The 17,677-nt window shown below is 43.4% G+C and overlaps 1 protein-coding gene across 4 annotated transcripts in view; it reads right to left on the minus strand.

Moving 5' to 3' along the window:
* Positions 1 to 12,541, minus strand: part of PTDSS2 (phosphatidylserine synthase 2) — a 43,080-nt gene extending 30,539 nt beyond the window's left edge. Inside the window, exons 1-2 of one of the 4 annotated variants that reach the window (XM_069804416.1) lie at positions 12,130 to 12,541; positions 1,729 to 1,830 (exon numbers count right to left, since the gene is read on the minus strand). In XM_069804416.1, the coding sequence (XP_069660517.1) occupies positions 1,729 to 1,830; positions 12,130 to 12,335 (308 nt within the window). In that variant the 5' untranslated portion in view covers positions 12,336 to 12,541. Of the gene's footprint in view, positions 1 to 1,728; positions 1,831 to 2,448; positions 2,472 to 3,429; positions 3,450 to 10,736; positions 10,970 to 12,129 lie in introns of those variants that run through there. The other 3 variants (XM_069804417.1, XM_069804419.1, XM_069804418.1) reach the window with 3 other exon arrangements.
* Positions 12,542 to 17,677: the final 5,136 nt, after the last annotated feature.

The following is a 17,677-nucleotide window of genomic DNA, read 5'->3' on the forward strand; positions in this document are numbered from 1 at the left end:
GTGTGCTGAACAACACAGACACTTCCATCCATTTTGTAAATCATGGCCAAGGCAACAGAGATGAAGCTTAGGAAAAGTCCACGGGACTTGTGCATTATGTCTGCATTGATCTTTAGCTTGGATGTAGAAATGATTTGACCAAATTAACTACCATCTCAGACTTTGTCATGTAGCATGAATGACTGTAGCAATAGCGTAAGGGTGCAGTATGAGTGGAAACAGAGATGCATTCTTCAAAACAGATTAACGTAAACCAGTATTTGGAAGACCGTATACAATTCTCAGGATGCTGCTTTTCAAGTATTTTTGCATCTAGATATTGCAGGCAGTATTCCACGAGCAGCAATGCAGAAGTGATCAAAGAACATTCACTACTCATTGCCTGTTATGATGCCGTTACATTGATTTTAACAACTGGGCACATTCTTCCCTGCACTGAATATGCAGAAAGCAACTTCTATTTCATGAAAGAAAGGCTAGTCTGCTGATTAATCTTCCCTGGTTTTGTTTTTATTAAAGCAGTAAAGGCTCTAATCTCAATAATAAGATATTCCACTGAGTCACCTTAGATGTGTATTAGTCCCTAGTGATGTGTCATCACTTCTCTTACAGCTTTTCCCCTTCTTTATTTTTGAACTGCCATTCCAAAGAATGTCACGCCACCATCCACTCCCCAGACTTGCTCGTTATAAATGGGAATAAAATGGCATTTATTCACACCAAAGGCTTGCAGAAATTTTCCCAGCTCCAGACAGGGCACTGTGTTCCAACTTGTTTCATTTCACCCACACACATAAAAATACAAACCCTCAACTCGGCACACGTGTGAGTGTGAATTAAATTAGCTACATCCATTGTGTAACTGACAGAATAACAACCAAGATCACCTCAGGAAACACCCTAATTCCTGCATCTCCATGACAATGAATACTATATCCTGAGTCACTTTAAAAAAATGTAAAAAATAGGAAGAAACCCTTTGACAGCAAGGGGGAAAAAAAAAAGCATTATATTTAAGCAACCAGACTGGCAGAAAACAGAATGATTTTCATGCTTATAGCACAGATGCTTTGCAGTCTGTAAGCATAGCCTTCATTTTTAAAATATACTTAGATTTTTAAAAGACCACTTTTCTTCCCCCTTTTTGTTCCTGACTGTATTTCTTTAAAAAGAAGAGAAATTCAACTACATTTAATCATTTTAATTACAGTAGAAGTGGACTACACATGTAAGACTCTTCTCATTCTTACTTTCCAAGAGTATCCCTCTGGGCTACAAGTTCTCATGTTAATTTTCAACAACAAATAATAATCTGTATTGAACTCCTGAACATAATTTTACAAAAAGCACTTAAGTCAGAAAAATTTAGTCACAGCTCACGTACTTAGAAAGTTAGGTTATTTTAAGAAAAAGAGGCAGAATCATTGCCAAAGAAACGCAGCCAGTACTTCGAGGCTTTAGAAAGAGTTTCGTATTTTGTTCTAAATCACACACACAGCAGCCACCAGGTATGACAGTGAGTGACACTAAACTGATTAGAAATTAAATTCAACAACCAGCATCAAAGGAGCTTATAGACTTATGCTTGGTTTTGTCACTTTCTAAGGGTTGGGGCATTTAAACAAGTTAATGCAAAGGTCATTTGAGTAAAAGCGTGTATGGTAACTTGTTCATACAGCTACCTTTTTCTAATATACACCTTATAGAAACACTTTCTCAAATATTTACCTCTTTGTATTATAGGCTGTATCTTGTGGTGTTTCTTCAAGCAAGGTTACGTAGCCCAGCGCACATGTGAGGATGAACAAGACTGTTAAGGTATGAGCTCTCCTAAAAATTAGAAGAGAGAAAATTGACATCAGAAAGCAGAAAAAACTTTCATCTTCACCTGTCAGTGAAGCCTCAGTAAGTCTAAATACATAGACAGCAGTCAATAATACTAAAGAAGCTCTATGTATTGTACAGCACAGAAAACAGAATTTACAGTGGCACTAAATTTAGTTATCAGTCCATTGTGCACTAGCACGCAACAGAAGCCTACCACAAGAACGGATCTTGCTCATTTTCCCCCCAGTGCTCTGAGTTAAGGAAAATTTGGACAAACACTTGCCAAGTGAACAACAGCAACTTGAAAAAAATTAGCACCAACTGTGCTAACACTGAGATCTAAAAACCTCCAGATTTCTCTCCTGGTTTGTCAGGTATATGCTTGATGGTGCTGCTGCACAGCTCTATTTCAAAGCCTATTAATAAAAACTGCAGCAGACTGAACAGACTCTTAAGACTAAACAGAAGGGAACTCACTCCAGACATGGGAATTACACATTACAAGAAAAACTAGTCATTAAAAAAACCAAAACCAACAAAAAAAAAACTCTGAATGAGACCAGTTGCAATTGTAGGAATTAGGATGCTGCCTCTAGATGCCTTATTTCCAGTAATTCTTACAGTTTCATTCCATCTTAGATCTGAAGAGCAGGTACAGACTGACAGCTAGAGGTTTGTGCCTGCAGAACTCTATGTAGCCACCTCTACACAAGGGGTTTCGGCTGGAACAACCGTGTCAGCAAAGCTCCACAGTAAAGCTTGGTGGTTGTTTTTCTACTCTGTTAAAGTGTGCAACCTTGCTGGTGTAATATACTGGTACAGGCAGAACATTGCTAGTGTATATGGAGTCACAAGTTCTTGCTTCCCCATCCATGAGAGTCCATTTGCTTATACTGATTTTGGTGTGAAACAAAAAAGAGCTAAGTATACACAGCCAGACCAGGGAGTTAAGAAGAGAACTTACTGCAGCTAGTTGATATGCACACACATACACCTACTGATTACGACATACATTATATTCTTACATTGCACTGTCTGCATTTTTTTATTTAAAGTTGAAAATTCCTTTCCTAATGAGAAGCCATTTATTGTTTTCAGTGGAAAACTTATCTGACCTCAGCTCAGAAGCATGTGAAGTCTGGCCATTTAAGATCAAATTAAAGACACAAGTTATGTTTTAGAGGACTACACAACATCTCTTAATACAAATGATTAAAATAACACAGGTATAAAGCATCAAGCTTAGAGAACAGAAAAAACATGAATTAAAATAACTGTATGTGACAAGTATTTGTACATAGTGGCTCTTTTTACATTTTCTTTATATTATATTGTAATAGAAGCTAGCATTACATTTCCATTTTATGCCAAAAGACCAAAATTTGTATATATTCAAGTTGTACAGTGCATGATAAACTGCAGATCACCAAGGATTTCTGAGAAGTCCACTGACTAAACTTTCAGAGCAATTTTAGGTAGGTTACTGGATTTGATGTTTAAAGGTAAGGTAAGCGTTATTTTGAACTACAATTTCATCCTAATCCAAAACACAGCCACTTCTCACAGCATCCTTTTAATCCCACTGGAAAACACATGCAATACCTCATAAGCAGATGCAATCCTCTTCTGCCACTGCTAAAAAGGTGTTTGGCATTTAACACTATCCTTCCTTGCAGTCTAGAGGACACAGACTAACCAACTCCAGGGGGAAAAAAAAAAAAGAAAAAAAAAGGGAAGGACCCACAAGTATTTTCAAAATTTGCAAGGAAACAACACGTGAAAAAAAATACGCAAAGGCTTTGCAGCAGCAAGCTTCCTGCCCAACAGATGCACTTTCCCTTTGACTTGCCACCCAGGATGCCAAATAACAGGTGATTCAGACATCATATACTTAACATTCATTTAACAGACACGTGACTCAGTGCCTATTCTGTAACCTACAGTAGTTTAAAAAACCAAATACAGTCCTCTCAAAGGAGGCAGTACAGCAGGGGACTGAATTAAATGCTCTAATTCACTTAAATCAGACCATGGTCTTGTTTGCTGCATTTATAGATGTATATAATTAATACAAAAACAACCCATATTTTGATCATAGAAAAAGGTTATGGTAACTGCAAGGCTATGCATTATATTTTATGCCTTGTTTTATTGCTTACTTTTTTGAAACTAGTATCTAAGAGGCTACTAAAATAAATCTAGAAATGCTGTCTTCCATCTTACCATTTCATCATCTGAATGCCTATATGAAGTTGATTACTTTTTCAATGCATTGAGTGTCATGTAAATTGCCAAAACAACAGTTACTAGCACGGCCTCATTTAGATAAACACATCTAGAAACTCACCGATGGCCCAGTTTCATTTATCCCTGTGGGGAGTTTGTAGCAAAGTGAATGGTCAGTGTTTGAGAGCTACATGCACCCTGCTTTCGGTTTATTTTTGGTGCCACAACCATCAACTTGAATTTCAATGAGCTCCCCTGTTTAACGAGAAACAAGAGGCTATATATCTCATCATTACCCTTTTAGCTGTTTTCATTTCCAGCTGAAGCCAGATTGTCTTGTAGCAAGTTTTCAGGATGGTTAGTCATGTAAACGAATTTGCAGTCTAGCATGAAATCCAGAAGCCAGGATGAAAGACTTTATAGATTGGTTTGTCTTCTGGAAAGAGCAAGTTGGCAACTCTAACCAGAAAATTGCAAGTAGCAACAAAGTGATGGCAGCTGCTAGAGGTAGCAGAGCACCATGCAAACCTACCTGTCAGAAGGAAAAAAAAAAGAAAAACAAAAAAGGGCAAGCATAGATACACACCATATCTTTCCACAGCTTCAGAGTTAAAAAAAATAAAATAGAAATCCACAGTCATATGGAACAAGACAAAATGTGAAACAGTTACAGTAGCCAGAAGAATGAACAGCATACAGAAGAACTTATATGAGTGATGTCAGTCTGGATGAATTAAACTGCATAAAGAGGGATTATTTTAGTCTCCACATACACTTTAAAATAACACAGCAAGAGGAAGACAAGACAACTAAGAACATCCCCAGCAAGGTAAGCATTACAGGAATTATGCAGAAAGGCTTTTATGTTCTCCTAGCCTGAAGTCTGTGGAGACTGAAAACGGCTAAGCAGACCAGGTATCTTCCCCTTGGAATCATACAGGAGTTCAGGCAACACACCAGAAGCAAGGGGGTACAGACTACAGCCAGTTCTAGGAGGTTTTATGTCAAAAACTCTGAGAAAACAGTGCCCAAAAGTATATGTGTACAAAAATATGTAAGACCAGGAAGGTCAAAGAGAATTCACAACAAATCCCAAACTACTAAAAAGCTGGAACATTAAGTAGCTTATTTTTCTGTCTTCCTGTACCTTACATCTAGCTCTTTCTCCATTTAAACACTCGGGCATTTAAGTGAAATAATTCAAGTTTTGTTTTTATAAAAATACTTGCCCTGCTAAATTAGTTAAACACCAAGTGAGGGCAACTTAGGCAGTCCAACAGGCAGCATCAGTCACTACACCTCTCCTGCACTGCAGTTTACAAAGAAATGGGGGCTTTTCCAGTGCATGGGATTAAGTTCGATTCTAACTTCTGTTTTTCATGGTAATTCATTCTTCTGTCATATTTAGAAACTGTAGGTTTTTCAAGGAAATTACTATCATATCTTTTATTTTCCAAATAAAGTCTATGAGAAAAAAGAGCTAAGGAAATTTTTAAAGTATCTCTTTTCTGGGGAGATTCAGAGAGATCAGCTCCCTGGATGGAAAGGAGGGAGTAATACCCCAGCAGAGCAGGCAGTGGATGACCTCATTCAGTCTCCAGTACAAACTAAAATGAGCTTAAGTGAATGGGACCACACCCTTATTATCCATTGCTTTGCATTAGTGTTCTTGTTTGTCATAAATGATGCAATAACTACATTAAAAACAGTAATAATCATTGAGAATGGCATGCAAAGGATTTATTTATCAATCTTTTTGTCACTTCTCTAAGTGAAACAAAATTCCAAAGAACAGCCAGTAAGTACAGTTTGCCTCTTTGCTTTAAAAAGTTGCATTAATAGCTACTGCTAGAGAAAGAATCTGTCAGCTAAAACAGCTAGTCCCATCTTAGCCTATCATCAACTTTTTCACAAAGAAATATTTTTTTTTCTTTATTCCAAATAATGGTAAAGTAATAAAAGCATTTCTGAAAGAAATTTTAAAAGATGAACGAATGTCAAAGCTCTCTACCCTCCATATACCAACGCATCATCTGACACATGCTGGGAATTCTAGAGAAAATATGACAAATAGACAGTACAACAAATCTACTACTTCTACAGCAGTATAGTGTTTAAGTTATTGTGAAGAATAAGATACAGGAAAATACAATAAAAATTAATAACAATTTAAAACTGACCAATATTTTGACATTCAAAATCAAAATTGTAATTAACAGGGAAACAATCCTGTTTGGATATAGAGAGGTTTTTGAAACCTTCAAGAAAAATTCAACCTTGGTCATAATCTTGATAATACATCCAAAATTAGAGACATGAAACTGAGACGGTCATGTTGCACAGGGCCAAAGCAAGTGGTCAGGCCTCAACATTTCAAAAATAAGATGTTAACTGCCAGTTTGTGACATGAGATCTCTCTCATCCACCTAGATCACAAAAAAATAATCAGTGGCAGCCAAAGCAAAGTATGTACTTCGTACGTGACACTGCCTGAAAGCTCCAAGCATCTACATCTGTAATGCAACAGAAACATGGCTGTTGGTTTTAAGCTGTAGGCTGCATTTTAAAATCTGTTTAAACTCTCGGAGATAATAAAAATGTACCTATTCTTAGACCGGTTACAAGTCTTCAGTACATCTATAAAGGTACATAACACTGATTAAATTTCTGTACATACTTGTGACACTCCAAAATAGTAACGTTGATTTTCCTTGCCATAAATTGGTGTGTCTCATAGAACAATCACTCAGTAAGAGAAGAACAACACCACATACCTTCACAGAGAAACTAGAACAATGGAGTAAAAAGCAAAGCTTCAACAAATTAGTCGTTTCCTTTGAAGAAGAAAGGCAAAGTTTCCATTCATCAGTTCTAGAGAGTTCACAAGTTAATCAAAGTTTGCAAAATGATCTGTTTTAAATATTAAACATTTTTATACGTTTAAACCTATTGAAATCTTTGTTGCGGGTTTTAGTTTAAAACAGTTCCACAGAGACAGCATGACTTTGCATTACAGATAACACACACTTTAAGGAGGTTTTTTTTTTTAAAAAAAAAAGGCAATAATCAGGAACGAGAAGAAGGTGCCCTTACGCCAGATTTAACTGCATAGAAGCACAGAGCTAATTCTTCAGGCTGATGATTTGTTTTGTAAACTGCTGTAGAATTCAAGTCATGTGACAGCACTCTGATGAGCCAGAGTTCAAATGCCAGCATGGAAGAAGCTGTCTGCAGAGAGCTCCTACCATCCCAGTGTGCACTCACAAACACAAACTCTTTCTGTGCACAGGGTACACCACTACAAGGAAAGTGACTTCCTCAGGGTGAAACTAATCCTGCCATGCTGAGCCTTTGATTTCACCAGACACTGAAAACTCACTTGTATCACTTGTGGTAGCGGGGGGTCTGCCTTTGCACTCCCTCCTGAAAACCACCCCTAGGGACCCCAGGCTGACTCTCACCACGTTTTCCTCCATTCTCCTTAAAACTTCTGCAGCATGTTTACAAAAAAGAAACTGATACAGAGAATTAACACTAGCGTAAAGCCCAGCTGGGGCATTAAACTCCCACAGGGTCTCTGCACAAAGATACTTCTACACTTCTAGTTTACTTGAAGGAACTATGCAATCCCTTCCTTTCAGGAAAGGGTAATGACATTCTAATAACGCAATTCTCAGGAGACAGCTGCCCTCATCCTTGACAAGAGTTAATATGCCCAGCCGAGTAACGTGGCTTAGCCGGATTGCACAACTGCCTCCTGGATGTTCTAGCAACCGGACACTGCCAGGGCATAGCTAAACACTAAAAAAGCACAGGCTGGGTGACACATCAGTAGCCTGATGCAAGATTTCTCAGCTCAAGTTAAGCAACATGCTTAAACTTGGTCAATTCTGACCAGGTAGAGAATCAGAAGAGCAGATTCAGCAAATACAGAACCTCACCATGGCCCACGTTAAAGCAGCAAGCTTTTGGGGGGGGGCAGAAATCCAACAAATGTTAAGTTTCCAACAAGCCTGAGGAACATTGCCTTGGAAGTGCTGCAGCCAACCCTCAGGAGTGGGTACGAAAAAAGCTCCTGCCAATTTGCAGATCATCTCCCTAATCTCTCTTTCAGCTAAATCATCATCTCTTCCTCCAGACAGCCTTTCAGAAAATCTCACCCTACTGTAAAGTTAGTTTTTTAGAGGTAAGAACAATGTGCAAGGAGTGGCCAAGTAGTACTTTCCTTTGAATACCAATCCCGTGTTTCCAAAAACGGCTGGTTTGCACACACGTATCCTCATTTCCAAAGAAATGTCCCTGCGCTGGCCATCAGGAAAGATTTCTCACAATACTGGCCAAAACAAGAGAAACATCCAGGCACAGCCATCTACACACTACCTTTTCCTTAGCTGCAATTTCTATGCTTTCTGCACCAAATAGGCTGAATTAATTCCTACAAAAGCTGTATTAGCCCATGGAGTCTTCTACCCACCATTCTCCTCCTCTTTTTTTTTTCCTTCTTTTCCTTTTTTTTCCTTTTTCTTTTTAAAACTTCCTGAGCTCCACAGATCTCTGCTGCCACACTACGACCTTAGTAACTAACATCACATCCACATGATGGCAATATAGAATTATTTAGTGTGAGAGACAAAAACACATCAATAACCAACAGAGGACATTAGAGCTAATTAGATTCAAATTAAAGTAAGGCTTAGTAAAAGCAATTAACCCATAGAGTCACAATGCAATGTAGTGGCAAAGACCTATATGGCACCTCCCAATGTCTTCAAATCAAGACTGTAAGACTTCCTGCAAGATACACTTTTGTTAAATACAAGCTATGAAATATATACAGAAATCAGGGGTAACACAGAAATTTTAGGAGAAAAACCATAGACGATATTTAACTAGATGATCCCAAACTGGTAATCCAAGACTGGGCTGGGCTGGCATGAAAACACTCAACACCACACCACCTTCTGCTGCCTTTCACTGGCTGTGAGGAGGGGGAGGAACATTTCTTCTTCTCTTTAAAAAAGTTGCTGCACACCTCCACATTTATCATTTATTTTATTTAGTGGAGATAAATCAATTTACTATTTCACTGAGCTTTTTTGCTCCCCTACAGAAAGACACACAGCTCCTCTTTTTCCAGCTTCAACTATCTTTAGGCATCTGTCATGGTTACTGCTCACAGGTGACAAAACCCCCGGTTCTATTGGATTCACCTTTTCCCACACAGAACAAAGTCCCACTAGCAAAAACCTGTAAGACACATCAGCACTCACTCTGCTGCAGGTTACAGAAACAAAGCCACAGAGATGTTATGGAAAGCTCTATGTGGGGATATTTAAAAAAAAAAAACAACAAACAAAACCGGTGGTTCTTCCATGCTAGCTCAGTAAAAATATCAGATCTACTGTGCTTCACACCATACAAAAAATAAAAAGTCAAAATCTCAGCCACAAAGAGGTCCTTTGTTTTTATTCAGAAAGCTAATTCTGTAAGCAGACAGGCAAGAAACAATCAAAGGTACTGGAAACAACAGTGAACATGTTTGCCTAGAACAGTGGCTTGCCACGCAGTCCTGATATTTCTAGCTCTCTGCTAGTAGTAATAGATGTTTTGAAATTAGTTCAGGGATAAAAGATACAGAGACTGCCAATCTGTTTCATAAAGCTTCTTCCCATTTCCTTTCCTTGACATTTCCCAATGAGAAAAAGAGCTGTCAAGGTACTGACTGAGCAGGTTCCCACAACGTAATTAACATATAGTATTTTCCAGTTTCAAGTTACGACTGAGTAAGAATAGAATTATTATACAGCATGTAACTTGTTTTTTCAAAGTTTTAGGAAGATGTAAAAAGAGCAGGCAGACAGCTAGAAAGTACCACCTTCCCAAAGGATTGCATTTATAGCAGTAAAATTACCTTTGCAAATTGAACTACTTCTAGAATGATTTCTGACTGCATCTACAAGTCCCAAATTCTTGAATTTTTCCAAACTGAGCATGCCACGTGGGTAACCTTATCCCCTAGCTTCTGAACTTCAAAGAGAAAAGGTACTTTCCATACAGGCAAAGACAGAGAGCGCCCACTCTCTTGAAATTTCCATTTTCTGTGACCACCTCTATAACACACAGCACAAGAAGAGTACCACGGGTCACAGGAAAAAAATCATTCCTCTGTATAATCTTTATTCTCGGCCACTGTAAGAACTGAGTCATTACCAAAGGATACACTGACACACTCAACGCTGTCATGCACAGGTCAAAAGTAACGGTGGAAAAACCTTGAAACTTTTACAAGTTTAAACTCCTGGCTGCCAGCACAAGCAACATACACTACTAGAGAAAATAAAATAAACAGGTAAGTTAAGGAACAATTCAACACCATACTTGTCCACACTGCCCTCCTAGAAGGGACTAGCCAATACGGGGGAAAATCCTCAAAGAACAGTGGCACATTGGGACTTCCAAAGGAACAATTCACATGGACAAATTAACTGCAGCTACAGCCTTTATTTTAAGATGAAAATCCTATAGGGGTGCCAGACTGCATGCTGGCCGCACACCCCCACAACAGGAAAAAGGTGCAACGAGGTGAGATTATAGAATAAAAACAGCAATAGGTGTTTTTAAGGCATCACAAGATACCTGGCAAGAGCCACCTTAACTAGATAGTAAGAAAAGGTCAGTTTTACCCATTTTCCATTTATAAGATGGCACTACTCTGCAGACCTCAGCAGGATCCAGTTATCCAGTCGCTCACCCAGCCTACATGTGGCAACGCTAAGGTGCTCTCCAGGAAAGGTCCTCTTGCCCTCAAGGTGACAGTGTCCCTCGGCTACACTCACGTCTGTAAGGCTTCTGCAGAGACCACCCTGCGATCCAGCAGCATCTAAGTGTTTCTTTGCAGTTTGCACAGACAGAAATATCACCTAGAATCAGCAGCTTCATCAAGATCAACACCCTCCACTCCGCTACTGCCCAGATTGGCAGAGTGAGAGCCAAGTGCCCTCCCCCTCCTACTCTTTAATGTCAAACTCGAGCCAAATCATATCACCCTCAGCTCATATTCCAAACAAGGGACTTTAATGTCAGCTTGGTTTCCTTAATCAAAAAGGATGTGCATTTAACATGCACAGAAAAACTATGGATGTACGCACATGTGCGCTGAAGCAGATTTCTGGAACAACCCCAGCAAAGATGGGATTTAGAAGCACTTTTCTAGAAACGCGTCCCTTCCTGCAAGGACTGAATTTAACAAAAACTGATTTGCGCCATTGGCCTAACACAGACAGTCACAATTTTCTGCACTGATTTTCTGGACCGAACATGCCACAAAACCATACCAAATACCTCACCAGCAGAACTTAAGCATAACAACTTTAGCCTTCTAGCAGAATTACAGGAAACAACACGGAGAGAGAAGACCTCTTCCGAGACTGAGGGAGGGGGAAGAAGTAGGTGGAGCTCACCTAAAGAACACTGATAACCAGAGTCAAGCATGAAAGCTTGCCCACAGTCGGTGGGCTCCCCGAGTGCCAGCACCCACCTCCAAAGCGCTCACCTCGCGAGACCAGCCCTCCCGGTTAGCTGTAAGGCACTCCTCGCTAATGACCGGGACTGAGAAAGGACATGCTGCTGCCAGAAGTCAGTCCTGAATCACTGTTAAATTGCCAGGAAGCAATAACTGATAGTGCCACAGTATCAGGAAGAACATCTGGAGACACAGTCTACGGCTCCTCAGTTTTAGCACCGGCGCCTGTCGCAGTCGCAACGTAAATTGCCGATAACGCGCGGTAACTTTTCATTTCTGCTCCCGGAGCCCCCAGCCCGAGAACCCATTTCCTCAGCGACTCCGCGGAGCCGCACTGCCTGCGCCGACAAGCCGCGCATCTCGCCACAGGCGACGGAGGAATTAAAGGCCGCTGCCGCCGGCGGAACGCCCGCAAGAGTGAGGAGCAAGCGGGGCGAGCCGAGGGGAACCGGGAACCGCAGCTCGGTGCGGAGGCCTGCTCGCCACAGCGGGACCGCGGGGCCGGGCGGGAAGGGGCCCCGTCCGGGCCTCGGCGTGAGGGGGGCGGCTCTCACCAGAAGAAGGTGTTGGTACCGTCGTCGTAGACCTCGGACTCGGTGCTGCGGCGCAGGCCGGAGCCGTCCATCTCGACGCCGGGCGGCGGCGGCGGGGTCCGCTCTACCGCCGCGGCGGAGGTTCCGCCGTTGGGCTGCGGGGGCTGCTCCTCCAGGGCGGCCTTGCCCAGGGCCCCGCCGTGGCCGCGCCGCTCCCCGCGCCTCATGGCGGCACCGGCCGCGTAACGGCCGCGCACGCGGGGAGGGCGGGCAAGAGGGGGAGGAGGGCGGGGCGGGCCACGCCCCCGACGCGACCCCACGTAGCGCGGAACCCGGCGCAAGCGCAGAGCGCTCCTAAGGAAAGGGCGGGGCGGGAGCAGGGCGTCTCCCGTTGCCGTGGCAACCGCGCGGTTCCCGCCGCTGCCGCGTGGTGGGTGCGCGCGAGGTGCCGCGCCGCCGCCCGCCTCCTGATTTAAAGTACCCTAAATCAGGACTAAAGTTAACGATCTGTGTTGAGTGTTTTGTCTTAAACAGAGTTTAAATTCTTGTTCTCAAAATCACATTCCAGCTATTTCTCGAATAATAAGGTATATGGCATGTTGAACGATGGACATGCGTTTTCAGTGTCATTAGAAAATAATGAATGCTTCCTAAAGTTTATCAGAAATCACATTATCCTAAATTCCTCCCGTTTTCTACCCAAGATTCACCTTCTATCAGTAAAAATATTCAAGTTAGGTTTTGAAATAGAACATATAGATCCATGTTGGAAATATAAAGATGGCTGCCAAGGAAATAACTTTTGTTCCAGAAGATGGAGCTATTCCATCATTAGCAATAATGTTTTTCAAGTGGTTCCTGTGTTCAGATCAAACATTGTAAACTGCTGAGATACTGCATTTAAGAATGCATCATGGTTCAGTGCGGTTTATTCCTAAGTTTGAATGGTGATGCAAAATGCAATAAAAGGCCTTAGTTTCTGAAAAAATAAAGATGTGCAATTTTATAATAATTAGGACTTCAGGGCAAATACATTTTCTTTTTCTTTGTAAGAACTGTCAGCAGCTGGACTAGAATCAGGTTGGCGTCGAGTAGTTACCTGCAGGTTGCTGTGTAGGAAGACGTACGATTCCCTCTTCTACACAGAGCTTCCAAGTTAATGACACACATCGGGAACCTGCCCTCACTTTCCACCTTAAGATGGTGTGAAGTGGCAACCTGGCTGTTCTGGCCATCCCTGTGAGCTCTGGCACAACTCCCTTGAGAAATGCAGCATGGGGACTATACTGCTTTGTCCGCAGGGAGCCCTGCAGACGGTGCTGGCAATGCAGCCCCGAGCCCCGCCGCCATCGCGTTCCTCCCCCTCGAGGACCGGAGTCCCGTGGCCTGTCCAGCTCCCTCTCCGAGGAGACACGGCCTCCTCCCTCAGGGGTCTCTGCCCCGCCATGACAGAGTCGTGTCTTCCCCCGGCCTCTCCGCAGCCGCCACGAAGGAACGTCTCCTGGGGCTGCAAGAGGTGAAAACCGAGGCCGAAGGGCAGGTCCCGGCCTGGAGGAAGAGGACCCACGGCATCGCTGCTCCCCACAGGGCTGCGGCGTTGCCCCCTCGTTGGTGCCCGCTGCCCGGGACCCCGGACATGGCGCTGAGGGAGGAGATGCATTAACACACTTCAAGACCGGTTCTGCTCAACACCCTCACAGCCCAAGTCCAGCAGTCCCCGAGCCAGAGGTTCGAGTAGCGTTTTGATAACACAAAACAACGCTGCAGGATGGGAGAAGGGAAGCGTGGCTAATTGAAAGCGCACCGGGAATTTAGGTGTGTTGACCCTGACATTTAAGGCGACTGTTTCACCGCGGCCCAGGAGGAAGCGTCCCCAGCGCTGCCAAGAGCTCCCAGGTGATCTTTGGTGAACGTGCCTTGACCTTGTGAAGCCTGGAGGTACCTTTGTTGGAGGTGGCAGGCATCAGGGAAAAAAAAAGCAGAGGAGAATGCTGTTTTCTCTTTCCAAGAAAATACGAAGCGGGGGGGGGGGAATGAATAAAGAAAAGAGTCCTTTCAGCTCTAACAGGACAGTGTTATGCTATGAGTACATAAACTTGGCATTTGTAAACTGTAGCAGTATTGTAAAAATATTTGATGCTAAAATTCTGTATCTTTTGGCAAAAGTAACCAAAGAATGCTAATTAAAGAAAATGGCTTAATTCTATACACAGTCACTGGAATTACTCAGGGGCAAGTGCTCTTTGCCAGAGTGTTGTGCAGCTTTCAAGTACCCCAGATTGTGCTTTCTGGCTAGTCCCATCCCTGATGTCCCAACTCCTGCTTCCTTGTGCGATGAAACATTAACCGCCTGACCACTTTCGCGTTTGCAAAAATGTGAGTGTTTTGCTGGCAAAGGTTTTTGTTTCCCCGCTGAGGGGTCTGGCCAGGGCTCTCTTCTTCAGGTGCACGCTGGAGCGTACCTGGAGAGACAAGTGCAAACGGAGGGTGTTGTGTGCTCCTGTGCCCTCAAGCCTGCTGTATTCTTAGAATTCCTCAAACCCCCCCTCGCGGGATTTCTTACCTGCAGCAGGGCTTTCCAAATTATTCTTTGAAATCAACACCAGGTCAGGCTCTTCAGCCACAACAAATGCAAACACGACATAGTGCTGCCGGCCTGCAGGCAGGGAGACCTTTCTTTCTGGCAAGACGCTGGAGCCATCCTGACAAGGCAGAAAGCACCAGAGGATGCTACAGGGAGAAAAGAGAAAGCCCTGCAGGAGCAGAGAAACGAAAACCGAGGAAGAAATGATTTACGTGGCTGCAAATAAACGAGCTGGCCGCATGATGGCAGCAACCAGCTGGGCTAGGAACAGGGAGTGTGCGGTTTAGTGGCCGCCCGGGCTCTGGCAGCAGAAGTTACCTTAAACCACCAGTTCCCAACCATTAGAGCCATTTGTGTTTGAAAGCAGCTTTGCTGTGGTGGCAAAACCACGCTTCTTCTTGTTTTCTCTCTCAATTAGTAACGACAGCTTAAGTTGTGTAGTCGCCACATCTGAGCGAGAAGGATTAAACCAAAGATTCCCTGAGAAGGTGGAATACTCCTGCCCTTTGAGAAAAAAAAACCCCACAGTTCTGCAGATACATAAGGACACTTCTGGCTGCTGCATAACCCCCTATCAACCTGAAACACTCTCTCCTGGCCCCCCCACTATGTTTTATGAGACCTGGAGACACTTAGCTTGTTCCAAGAGATGCCACCTCCCACACTAAAAGCAAAGGCTGAGGTCGCACAGCTTTCTGTCATAGTGGGGAGCATCCACCACACCTCATGAAGGAAATGTGAATAGACTCTTTTGGGTGTCCCTTTCCCCCCACCTTATAGCCATGACATGTGCAAAACATCAAAGAAAAAACACACGATACTCACGGGGCAGCTGATGATTTGGCTTTCTGCAGTCATGGCAAGCACCAAGACAGGTCCAAGTCTCCTGGTCACTCATGGCCTCTCGTCTGCCTTGTGTCTATTGACGTGGGCCCATCACTGTTGCTTTGGGCCTTCAGGACGGGTAGGAATTCTCCAACGGAGGGAAACACTGATACCTTGCGAATGACGTGTCGAGGAGAGTCCAGTGGAGCTTCTTCAGCAGGCTGAATGGTGTCAGTACATGAAAGCAGTCCCTGAGGTCTCAGAGCCTCTCGCACTAGCAGGTGGCAGCACAAAAAACCTTTCCTCATGCTTGGAAAGGAGATTTACCCTCCTAAGCACCCAGTACTTTTTAATTACAAGCAGGGCTTCACCCCAAACCACATCCTCTGCTGTAATCTATGAACTGTAGCTCCAGGGATACCAATGGATCTAAACAGACTAGGGTTTGGGTGAAAATGCCTCTGTTTTACAAGAGAACGCGGGCAATTGTACTGCCACTCAACTCTACAGCAAAATGGCCTTTGGCGTCATAGGACCCGGCTTTTCAGAGATACTTGCTGGCCAGAAGTAGTGCACGAGAGGCCAAGAATGTACAGCCAGAGCAGACTTTGCAGCAGAGGCCATAAACTGCAGTTGGAAAGTGCAGTTTGGACTTTAGGAGAAGCTTTTTCCTGAAGATGGTTGCGCAGGGCTGCAACGCGTCACCCAACGAAGGGGGGAGGAATCTCTGTCAATGGAGGCTTTCAAGACTCAGCTCGACAGAGCCCTGATGAGCTAATGCTGCCAATTCCCCCACTTTGAGCAGGAGTTTGGACTAGAGACCTGCAGGGGCCCCTTCCAACAGCACTTCTGTGTTTCCATGACTTCCAGGGTGAAGCCAAGCCTCCCAGTACTTTTACGCAGAGCAGCACCACATCCCACAGCCAGAGAAAGGCTACACCACTCCGCTATCACCTCCAGAGGCAGCTGTGGGCTAGCCTTTCTGCAGCACACTGGCTGTTCCTCTGCCTGCCTTAGTCTCAAATTTCAAAACAACTTTTGGCCAAGAAAGTGGAAATTTTCCCAACCAGAACCATTCCTGCTGAACTATCCCCAAAGCACAGTTGGTGGTGCTGGATGACAGCAGCTTGAGTGTTCAGAGCCAACATATTCTTCTTGCCAGGCTCTCGGTTTCTGGCCAGCTTGCTCATTAGCGCTGTTTTCTAACAGGATTTTTACTGGCTGCTGAGAAACACAGACATTACAATCAATCCTAAAGCCTAACAGGTTCAACAAGTATTAATCAGGCTTCATATGCTGGTTCAGCATCACTGGCTTCTGTTTGAAGCTTGTCTTCCCTCTCCTTTTCCAATAGCAGATAGGATTCAAGTCTTACATTAATTTTTTCCAGCCAGTTTCATTTAGCAGTTTTTCCCAGACACTTCTATCTGGTTTTGACGGATGCCTTCAAAATGAAGACAGACAATAGAAGTCCTGAATTCTTTTCTTTTTTTTATTTTCCCCACCCATTTTGTGCCACTCATTACACAAACTGAATTGAAATTTCTTGTAGTAGCTAAGATATCTCTAGTGCTGGGCTCTCATATGAAGCTGAGCAGCCAGCTACTGTGTTTCTTGGAGCAACCACATACCTGGGCAGGATGAAGAACGTCTGCTTCAAATCAGTTCATGAGTGACGTAAAGTGGTTCAGGGAAACACAGCCCTGCTAACCAGAAAGTTGCAGTTCAGTGCTGAAAAACGTCTAAACAACTTCTGAAGGATCTTTCTTCTTTCCTGTCCTTCTAGCCAGATACACAGGAAGGCAGTACCCTTTAAACTCCTCTCCTGAGGAAAAAAAAAAAAAAAAGAAATCCAAGACCCTAGGAACTGAAAAGAGCAAATAAATATTTTAGCACCATCCTAAATTAGGGATGCTTGCATGCAGTATAGCCTTTGTGCACTCAGAAGAAGAGCTCCCTGTCAGAAAGCATCATTGTCAGGTGGGGTGCAGACAGGCATCCTCTATCTAGCTGGAGTGGTTTCATCCATGAAAGCCTTCAGTGGTTTGTTACCACTTCTCAGGCGGAAACTACCATTTCCACATCCAGCTGGGATTAACAGGTCAAGGCAGTGCTCCTAGAGAGCTTCGATGCCAACTCGTGCAGTCGGGTCAAACCACT

This window comes from Haliaeetus albicilla, chromosome 16 (genome assembly GCF_947461875.1).
Source record: "Haliaeetus albicilla chromosome 16, bHalAlb1.1, whole genome shotgun sequence".
NCBI classification, from domain to species: Eukaryota; Metazoa; Chordata; class Aves; order Accipitriformes; family Accipitridae; genus Haliaeetus; species Haliaeetus albicilla.